Here is an 11,598-nt window from a genome sequence, read left to right as displayed (position 1 = left end):
TCGTTTATTTTGGATAGAATTGTTTCAATACATGCCACTTGATAGTTACTAGTTTGCTTTTATATTTTGTTAGCTTATACAGTATGTAAGCGTTTGCCAACATATTCATACAATCTTTAATTTCATAAGCCAAGGCTATTTAGCAACATAAAATAAAAGACTCTCTTATATATTTGCAGATATTTGTAGCCTTTTTAAAGTATTCTGTAGGCATATTGATTAATATATTCAATACAGTGAGTAAGGAAAATGAACCTGAAATACATATTGTAAGTAAAATATATTTAATAGTTTAGTAAAATAATTTACTGCTAAATTTTTAAAAATTAAAGATGTTTATTGTTTGCTTTAATATTGTATTTTTTAATAAGTTTGGCTTCGTTTTCTATAACATATGTATAGGATCTCTCACAATACATGGAAACGTGTGACATTAAACTGCTTTTGGCTATTAAGCTATTAAACGTATGCGTAAAAGAAACATCGATGGAACTCTTTCCAAACAGAGGTATACTAAACAATAAAGTGTTGTGTATTCAAATATTTATAATTTATAATTTTCATATACGACAATTCGAAAGTTTGTAGCTATCGGGCAGATATCTATCTGTGCACTTTTAATAATCAAGTAAATAGCCTTAGTGTAAACACCTTTTGGGCAACGGTATTCCGTAAAAACTTCCAGCTTTCATTTACATTATGACTGTGTCTTAGTCTAAGGTTATATATCTGCCTACGCGTCTAAGTTCGTGTCTCTTTATACGTAAAACTATATATATATATATATATATATATATATATATATATATATATATATATATATATATATATATATATATATATATATATATATATATATATACAAGCTGCATCCCGTGCTCCGCCACGGTAAATCTTTTTTAAATGTACCAACTTGGGAACAGAACAAAACTAAACACAACACAAACGAACGCAAAAAAAAAACAAAAAAAAAAAAACGAAAAAACAAACACAACACTCATAACATAAACACAATTTAAATGCAATCATAAAGGCATATTGCTCACAGTCTAGCCCGTAGCGCCAAATCGCGCCCTTTCCGGTGATTTGCACCCCCCTCAAACTTTTGATTTGCACCCCTGTCCCCCCCCCCCGCTCTAAAACTTTCGATTTCCACCCCCCCCCCCTCGCAAATTTTTTCCAACCCAATTTGGCGCCCCCTAAGGTCGGCACCCGGGGACATATGCCCTCCCCTCGCTACGCCTCTCCTAAAAAACCCCTAGCTTGTCCTCAAACCGAAAGATAGAATAATAATTAGAAAACAGTATAAATAATAGGCAGTATTTAAAATATCCGTGTTTTACCTACAATATTTCACTTTATCCATTCACGCATTTTTTTTCCAGTACTTTAAATTTTAAAAATTTACAATAGAGTTTCATAACTAAAACCATTGCGCACCTAATGAACGTGATGACGCGTCTATAATAGTGCTGAATAGTTGATTAAAAATTATAAGTAATAAACAGAAGGGCCTACATTCAGTGAATAAAATAAATAAAAGATTGCCTTTTATCAATCCATGCTAATTATAATTTTCTAACAATAATTTCCTCTTACACATCCACATAATTTGCATTCACATTTTGCTAATTATATTATTGCAACACTATTTCCTTCTATGACGAACGTATATTTGCTTTCACATTTTTTATTAGCGTGAGTTTAATGTATTTTTAAATTACCTCCTTTGTCAAAATTAGAAAAGAGTTAAATTCATTTGATTTTTCTAACCTACAGTTATTATGTTATTAAAATGTATCCACTTTTTCTAGGAATATTAACGAAAACTATATTTGACATTGATCCTTTTAATATGTTTTAGCAATTTGCGTGTATTTAATATTCTCTTTACGTTATGCAAAATTGTACAAACAGTGGAAATTATAAAATAGCTCTATGCCGCTATATAAACAAACCCTACTCTAATACTTATAATAAGACACTGCGGTGCACTGAAAAGCACAGCATGGTGCGTAGTTTACTTTTATAGTCCCAAAATCTATAGCGATGACGGACGGACGGACGGACGGACGGACGGAAGGAAGGAAGGAAGGACAGACACAGCCCGCTTATATTATAGATATATATAGTAATATATATATATATATATATATATATATATATATATATATATATATATATATATATTTATTTATTTATTTATTTATATATATTTTTTTATTTATAAATTTTTAAATGTATATATTTATATTTATATAATTCAATATAGGAGAGATACAGATTTTAGTAAACTGGATAAAAAGTGGAATGCAGTGTGTAAGCAGAGCTTTCAACGGCTTTAATATATCATCAATGATTCAGTGCCTAACAAAGATTTGTTTAAAATCAAAACTAATTTTTGAGGTAAGCAATTAAACGAAGTGTCATTTCCAGTGGCGTAGGCAGGGGGGGGGGGTTAGGGGGGGGTCATAACCCCCCCCCATAGACCCCTCGGTATATAGAAAAAGTATGAGGGGGGGGGTGCACATCGAAAGTTTGAGGAGTGGGGTGCAAATCGAAAGTTTGAGGGGGGGGGGGGTGCAAATCGAAAGTTTGAGGGGGGTGGGTGCAAATCGATAGTTTGTCCCCGGGTAAAAATTGGAACCCCCCCTTGAGACGATCCTTGCTACGCCACTGGTTATTTCTTTACTACAAAATAGGTATATACAGACGAATGTGTGTGATAATTGAAAAACATTTTTCACCATTTGTATTTATACATTACATTTCAAACAAAAGCTTTATAAGTGTTTGCTTTCTAATATTATATTTTATTTATTTTAATTTTATAATTGTGTCAAGATTCTAGACTCCGAACCGCTAGACTGTCTGTATAATGCTTTGTGCTCTGATGACAAGAGAGAGCAGAAAGCTGCTGGAAGCTGCCTTTTGGCTATTGCGCAGACAAGTCAGGGGAGATTCAAAATTAAAGAACACAGAGAAATTATAATTCAATTGGAATTTCTTCAGAACATAACAGAAAGAGAATTAGAGAAAATCATCACTTCAATCTTGTGGCTAACAAAAAGAGAAGCAATCACGTTCCGGCACAAACAAGGTGAAATGGATTGTGAAAGCCCAACTAATATATATTTGTCGAAATAATTGTAATGTAGCTATACAAAAAAAATACTGTTTGTAACATAGCACTCTTACACAGCTTATTTTTTCTATCCGAAAATAGTGTTATCTTTTTAAAATATTGTTACTCGGGTAAAAATGTTTGCAAATAAAGCCCAAAACGCTTTCTTTCAGGTTTAATTAGTTTTCTATAATTATTACGCAGATTTTTTTTTGTTTCATAGTATACGCGGATTTCGCCTAGCTTTTAATTAGTTTTGGGTAGCGATACTTAAGTCCCCTACTATTTTGATAAAAACTAAAAATTGGGATAGCATTTCAAAAGGTATATATTACTCTTATTTTTAGTTGATCAAAACATTAACCACACTAATACGCTAACAATTTAAACAAAACTGTGATCATTGTTCTCTTATACATTGATGTCTAAACCGAACTATCAGAAATAGAGTGAAATTTTTGTGTTTGAGGTTTTCGTGCTGCTCTTAATGCATTTCGGATAATTGACATATTTAAAAAAATATAATTGCTATTCTCGATTCGAAGATTAAACTACTTATGTTAAATATGTAATGTGCATATACTATAAGATCTCTTCCCCACATGTTATTATCTGAAATAGCAATATTTTCAATATGTTTATCTTCAATTTTCAGAAGTTTTAGCTCCTGGATTCCCAGTAAAATGGCAAAAATCGTCGTTTTTAGGTCGAGGTCAATTCGGATGTGTTTATCTTTTAAAGGATAAGCAGTATTATAATAACGAAAAATATATTATTAAAGAAATTGAATTTGAGGAAGAATCGCATTCAAAGGTAACGGTAATTATAATATTCTTCCGGTTTTCAAATGAAATACAAACATGACCCGCTTTAATATTGGTTTAAAATCCAGCAACTTATATGCTAATTATTTTATTTCTGTGTAAATAATTACAACGATACTAAACTTCTGAAATCGAAAAGCAAAATTTTGAATCAAAATCAAAAATATAAAACTAAACCTGAACATGAACTTTTAACATAGGTTTCTACACAGGAAGAATAAAGAAAACAAAAACAACGAAACACAAATAAATAAATTTATAAAATTGCGTATCAGAAAAATTCTTTGAAGTTCGTGTAATAGTAAAGTGGAAAATCACATTAAATATTAAGGAATCCATTGGGCAGATGAAGTAGAGTTTAAATGTTTATCGAACTCGACACATGAAAGGAAGGTATTGTAAACACTGTGCCCGGCCGCCTTTACTTCCCCTAACATGAGTTAGTTACCCATCAAAGCTGGATGGATTCAGGGGCTTTCTATTAACTTGAACCATGATTTGAACTCGAGACTATCGGGTTAGCAGACCAGAGCTCTACCGGCTAGGCGACACCTAATAATGTCTAATTTTGAGTCTTTTTGTTTTTAAACATTTAGAAAACACCTTTAAAAATATTATGTTCTTGTTCGACAAAAATGGTAATCAAGCTTATTCAATACTTTTGATTTGTATAAAATGACACATTAGCTTGCTTTGAACAGAATGGTTATTTTTATATTTATTTTACTTACTAAATCATTATAAATATCAAAATATTGTTTGTTTAGAATTAGCAATGTCAGTGAAAAAAATATACTTTTATATTGAAAATGTATTTAATTAAATTAGTAATGGTGTTAAGGTTTGTACAATGGTTACATAACGGTTAGATGTTTAGCACCTTAATTTTGGAAGCCTATGCAAATGTAGGCGAAATGTTTAGTATATATTATATACTTGTTATATATGTTTAAATTTAGTACAATAGTACTGATATTTTGAAGTATTGTTTTGATTCTATTGTGTTTACATCTATAAGTGTATGTTATAATTTTTTTTTATTAGGAAGAAACAGAGTGGTCAATTCTACTTAAAACTGAACATTACAGACTTGTTAAATTCTACGGTTTTATAAAAAATAATAAAACGACGCTTCTATTTTTTGAATATATGTGCCAGGTAAGCAATCTTATATATATATATATATATATATATATATATATATATATATATATATATATATATATATATATATATATATCATGATCTTTCTGTAGAAAAATTCAACCATAATATATGAACTCTATTTTCTCTGATTGATTTTCAAGGGTTCATTAAGAAAATACACAAAAGAAAATGGCGGAATTTTGGAAACAGAAGTTAAAATATTCACAAGACAAATTCTGGAAGGACTTAACTATCTACATACACATTCGCCACCTATAATACACAGAGATATAAAAGGCAAGTTTACTTATGGATATTTTATACTAAAACAGTATTTTTTCAACAAGTTAACATAGTGAGATGACTAAAATCAATTAAAAGGGATACGGTCAATTCATTCTCGATTTTTTTTCTTTCTAAAATCAAAACTATTGAAAAGGAATTATGTTATAATTATTTGAAAATAGAACAACAAAGAATAAACATATTAAAATTATTAAGACAATTTAGAAAAAAAAATAATGATACAGGTTAGCTTGCTTAAGTCACATTTAGTCTTCATTGAGTATTTCATTATTGTACAGCATTTTGTTTTATTAGTCTACCTATTTTTAAGATATTCTTTTGTTGAATTAATTATTTTTAAGTATGATTTTTATCTATTGCTGTTTATTATTAATATATTATTTTACATGCATCATCGTTTAACATTTTATTTTAGTGAGATAAATATATTTTCATTATGATTTTTTTCATGATTTTGTTTGAATAAATGTTGCAAATAAAATGTTTTTTATTAAAGCAAACTCTGTTTTTTATCATAAAGGCGACAATGTCTTACTTGATAAAGATCACCAAGTGAAAATAGCAGATTTTGGTCTTGCTCGAATTATAACTGAGTCAAGTAAGCCGAAAACAGGATTAGGTACGGCAAAATGGATGGCACCTGAAATATTGAAAGGAAATAAGAAAACACCTTATGACTGTAAAGCTGATATTTGGTAAATCTAGCTTGTATTTAAAATTTAAAAAAAAACATGATATTTAAGCATCTAATTAAGTTTAATTATAAGTCCAGTTGCATTGCCAAGGGATCTTGACCCACGCGTCTAGTCTCAGAGATAATTATCTGTTGGAAGTTGCCGCAATTTCGCTCGGCAATTTTTATCAATGACGACGAAGGAAACACTGTAAATAAAAGCGTGTAATTATGGGTTAGTTGCACAAATGGGAAGTAAATCTTTTTGATTGCATTGTAAAATGGGAGGGATACTCATCAAATGTTTATTTTTTAATGAAATCTCAATCTATATATGTAGCATTGTATACAAAGGCATTATAGAAAAAAATAATAGCTCTGAAAAAAATAGATAATTCAAATTATTGAATTTATGGACTGAAATTAAATACCATCTTCTTCTAATGAAATACTTTTTATTGAATAAAAACAGCTTCTGAACAAGGATTTTGGTTGCTAACTGTATTAGCGTTTTTAATATCACCTTAGTTATCAAGAACTTTTAGCAATGATCTTGTTATATTGCAGGAAAATGTTATACAGCGAGTGAAAAAGAATATGATACAATAAAATATATTAAATAAACTGCCATTAATAAATAAGCCAAGGTGTGTTTATGTTAGAGATGGTCTCTACATTTGATTTGAAGTTGCATATTACAATATATATACATATATATATATACATATATATATATATATATATATATATATATATATATATATATATATATATATATATATATATATATATAGCTTTAACATAGTTATCAAGTATGTGATGCACCAAAAAGAACGGGTAACTACAAGTATTTATTTATTTTAAACTATGAATTGTGTCTTAAAGTTAATTGTAATTGTTGTTCTGTAATACCGATGAATGCCATTTTATTTCCAGGAGTCTTGGCTGCACAGTTGTAGAAATGGCCACAACTAGCCCCCCATTTCCAGATCACAATAAAGAGCAGCACATGTACCAGCTGGCATTAGGCAAAAAACCTGAGTACATTCTCCCTGAGGCATCAACGCAGGAGATGCAGACTTTCCTGGACAGAATATTTATATACGATCCACTCTTGCGTCCATCAGCTTTAGAACTGCTCAGCGACCCTTTTGTTGCCTTCAGATTTGATGAACAGTAAAATAGAATATATAAAATAAGGCCACACGAAATGGCACGAAAATGTACAATGCGTCTGAAACTATGTTTTGTAGAGTGATTCGTCAAGCATATAGCTTTATAACTTGATTCTTAATATCTGTATAATTCTAAAATGTACACACATGTCCAATGTATATTCAACTGTCCATTTATTTCTTTAACCTGCACACCTAAGTAAATGTATGCTTCATTTATTTTCAAAAATCTATTGCGCACTAAACAAGTGTATTTAAAAATTATAATTATGTTTCTATTTTGTTCATAAAATGAAGTGCTGTAATTTTAAAACAACTGATTTTAAATTGATAGCTAAATGAATGTCACTATAATATAGGCTATCCATCTGTATATACATTTGAAATGATTTGTGTTTGTTCGTCTGTCTTTTTGCCATGTCAGTACTATGGCTATCATTCCATTTAAAGAGCACCCTTTACTAGGAACATGGTAAGCCACTATATTCGACTATTAAATTTAAACAAGGTTCACACCTGGCACCCCTAAATACAGGCTGAATAACGCACACTTAAGGCTTTTATACTGCGTATAATATACACCAGCAAGCACACATATTGTTGCAGTCTCTTAAAGCACTCTCATGGTATCACATATGTTTGGAGAGAATAACATTTTAGGTGTCCCAATTCCGACTTATTGTTTGCGAAGTAACAACTCTTATACTGTTTCTTAATGATGTGATTAACAGAACTGACAAAATTTTGATTCAGTTTGATTCTGTCAATTTCGTAATGTTTTTTGTGTTGTGTTCATCATAATTTTATTGCATTAGGAATATAAATGATTAAACATAAAATAATGATATTGTAATAAATTGTTAGTTTAGAAAGTATCTATAAATTACAACCTAAGTAAAAAAAGTAAAGATCCTTTTTCAAACCTGACGGTCTAGAGGGCAAGTGAAGAAGAGTTCACTTGACCACTCCGCCCCCTACAACCTAAGTACAAAATTCATAATTTAAGTACAGCATTTCCCAACTTGATTTTAATTCTTTGTCCGTGACATTTCTTAAGATAACGGCATAACAAATTATATGAGCAGTGATAATATTTAATGTAACACGTTTTATCATTTAATTATCATCCAGAAGTGACTTTTGTATAGCATTTTTTACAAAAAAACAACAACAAAATACATGCTAATTTTTTTAAATACATAAACTAAAAGAAGTAGTTAGTAATAATCTATAACAATGATGCTTTGTTCCCATAATAGATTTTTAAAAGCTGATAAGAGATGTAGATTTCTCAAACCAAATTATACATATTTACATGTTTTCATTGCGATTGCTCGTACTCAATTTTTAATACAATTTATTACACACATTTATTTGCAAAAATTAGGGGCTGTTGCTACATAAATATCAACATTTCCTTTTGAATTGTAGTAAACTTAATGTACAAAAGTAGTTTTGTTGATGATGTAATGCTGAATGTACCTGGAATGTTTCAGTCTTTTATTACAAAAGTTTCCAAAGCCTTAGCGATTTGAACGTTGAATTTTGAGTAAAAATGCAAAGTTGTGAAAATGTTAAAAGAGTGGCCGGAAAGGGCACTGTGCGTTTCCTCTTATAGAAAACAGAAAAAGATGTCTTGTAATGTGTGGAAGAACGAGAACAAGTAGTAAAAGTAATACTGGTGAAGCACACAAATTCTAAAGGGTGTAAATGTATTTTTGGCTTAAGTGCTTTACCTTGGTTGTCGCAAAACATTTAGTTCTACAGACATGGCTGTCGATTTAAATATTTGTGCGGAACTAAATTTAATAAAATTCATTTTACAAGCATCAGAAAATATGTTGTATTTTTTGTGATTAATGTTTTTGTTCCGTGCTATTGTGTTTTTAGTAGTGTAGTAGATTTCTTTGTCTTTCATATGTATTGTTAATTAATTAACATGGTTGCCTCCACTCCCATATTTTTTTTCATTTACAACTAAAAAACTTATAATGTTTTTTGTCAAAATACTTATGGGAGTCTGTTAATTTACTCCGCCCAGAGCCAAAATTATATAATATTTTTATAATATTTTTATATACATTTTGGCCTCCTTACTACTTGATATGACGGACCATTGAATGCAGATAAACTTGCTTGTCTTTATTCTTAGCAGGAGAAAATTTAAATGTATTTCTTAGAAAATGGATGCTGTTTTAATTGTAGTAATCTGAACCTGAGATGGTGGGGCGAGCGATTTTGCAATATACTATTTTTGAAAAATTGAATTGGTATAAGTTTTTTAACTGAATTTTTGAATAAAAAAATATCACAGAATATATTTTACTTGTTTATGGGACGACGTGTTCTAGCGATAAGCCGCTAGACTGCTAGCACAAAAGTCTCCCATGTCAGTAGAACGTCCCTGAGTTATCCCAACTCTGATGGGTAACTAACTAACGTCTGGGAAAATTAAGACGGCTGAGCATACTGTTAACCCAGTGGCGTAGCGAGGGCGTGCAAATCGAAAGTTTGAGGGAGGGGGGATGCAAAGCGAAAATTGAAATTTGTCCCCGAGCGCCGGGAAGGGTTGCTACGCCTCTGGGGGGGTGACACCATTAAGTGCCTCACCGGGTGAAACCCGACCCCGCTACGCCACTGTGTTAACCACACTATCATTACATACGCCGAGGTCACTGAAACTGATGAAATCTATTTCAAATGCCCCATGTGGTTAGGGCACGACCTGGAAATGATAATGTTGACTTCATACGTTTATATGGAAAAAACGAAAGAAGTAAGCGAAAGCTACAATTTAAATGGATTAGCAAAAACGTGTGTACACATGTTTTGCTATGCACGAAAAAAAATCATTAACGGATGATCGTCATTCACACATTGTCGATATTAAAAACTAGATTGTTTAGTTGTGTCCGAGTTGTTACATTATCCATGTACTAATATATAAAGCCCATGTGTGTACTTCTCTTTCTTTCTCTCCCTCTCTCTCCCTCTCTCTCTCTGTCTGTGTCTCTCTCTATCTCTGTCTGTGTCTCTCTCTATCTATGTCTCTCTCTCTCTGTCCGCAACATTTTGAGGCTGTGAGATCAGTATGTTTATGTTCAGCGATATTTGGAGATTTTAAAGATAACAACTTTGGTTGAAAATAATATGTTGGATGTTTTAAATGTGTACACTAAATTTTATTTGAAGACGTAAAATAAAAATAAAGCATTATTCGAATATACAAATACATTTTTAATTATGCAACCGGAAAAGTGTTTAATGCGGTGACAAAAGACGCTATAAAACTGACAATCACATACCAAATATTTAAACTACGGGAAGAACATAAAACTAATTTCGTCATCTTAGAATATAAAGAAATGAACTATGCATTCAAATTTGGTTTAGATCTAAAGATCTACTTATTAAGACTTACGCTATGAAAAGTATACAACTGTCCAAAAGTAATATAAATGTCCAGAACCATTGAACACCCGGGTTTTTAAAGAAAACATTTAATTCTCTTAATCCGATTGTTCATATAATATGGTGTTGTGTTGACTAAAATGTATATAATTTGGTTATTTCATGTTATTTCAAATGTGTCGGATTTTTAGCTATTTAATTAATTTATTTGCTGTGTCACTAATATCTTTCAACATGTAATAAAGCATATGTAATAAAGCATATTACGTTTCGTAAAATATTTTTCACAAACATCTATAACGGGAACCGACGTCTAGTATACCATTTCAGCTTACAGCATGCAACATACTAGTATCGTATCTAGTACATTGAAAAACATATCTATGCAACTAAATTTATATGTCAAGATTCTTAGACTATTACAGTGACAAAATAAATAAAATAATAAATAAGATTAAAAAACAATAAAAACGTGTATTTTGTACTTGTACTTGTATTTTAATGCTAATACGTCATTGTATATAAAATTATATAATATATAATATACTATATATATATATATATATATATATATATATATATATATATATATATATATATATATATATATATATATGCATATATATATATATATATATATATATATATATATATATATATATATATTGAGTTACTAAACAAGTTTGTGCAATGGTAAATATTGTGTCCTTGTATCAATCGATTATTGAACAGATTTTTTAGAGAGGGAGACGGATATACACCTGAAATTGAAACTGAAAGTGAAAGAAGCGTCAAAGCATGGGGAAATATTGATTACTAATCTAGTACTAGTAACGTGTGGAAAACATCCACGTAGCATTCGTCAACTAGCCATGTCATATCACTAGAATATCGCAAGCCAGCACAGGTAGGTGTTTTAAATTTCTGTGTACTTTTTTT

General features: G+C 30.3%; 1 protein-coding gene across 1 annotated transcript in view; it reads left to right on the top strand.

The window, feature by feature from the left end:
• The window catches only part of LOC131927923 (mitogen-activated protein kinase kinase kinase 19-like), an 11,638-nt gene extending 4,246 nt beyond the window's left edge, over positions 1–7,392 (top strand). Inside the window, exons 6-14 of the mRNA XM_059283798.1 lie at positions 180–269; positions 403–508; positions 2,273–2,406; positions 2,845–3,100; positions 3,780–3,937; positions 4,993–5,106; positions 5,256–5,391; positions 5,921–6,095; positions 7,010–7,392. Coding sequence (XP_059139781.1) covers positions 180–269; positions 403–508; positions 2,273–2,406; positions 2,845–3,100; positions 3,780–3,937; positions 4,993–5,106; positions 5,256–5,391; positions 5,921–6,095; positions 7,010–7,253 — 1,413 coding nt within the window. The 3' untranslated portion in view covers positions 7,254–7,392. The remainder of the gene's footprint in view (positions 1–179; positions 270–402; positions 509–2,272; positions 2,407–2,844; positions 3,101–3,779; positions 3,938–4,992; positions 5,107–5,255; positions 5,392–5,920; positions 6,096–7,009) is intronic.
• Positions 7,393–11,598: the final 4,206 nt, after the last annotated feature.

The sequence above is a fragment of the Physella acuta genome, unplaced genomic scaffold (assembly GCF_028476545.2).
Source record: "Physella acuta isolate Inbredline_101_S28 unplaced genomic scaffold, ASM2847654v3 ptg001447l, whole genome shotgun sequence".
Lineage (NCBI taxonomy): Eukaryota > Metazoa > Mollusca > Gastropoda > Physidae > Physella > Physella acuta.
This window is presented reverse-complemented; position numbering and strand designations above follow the sequence as displayed.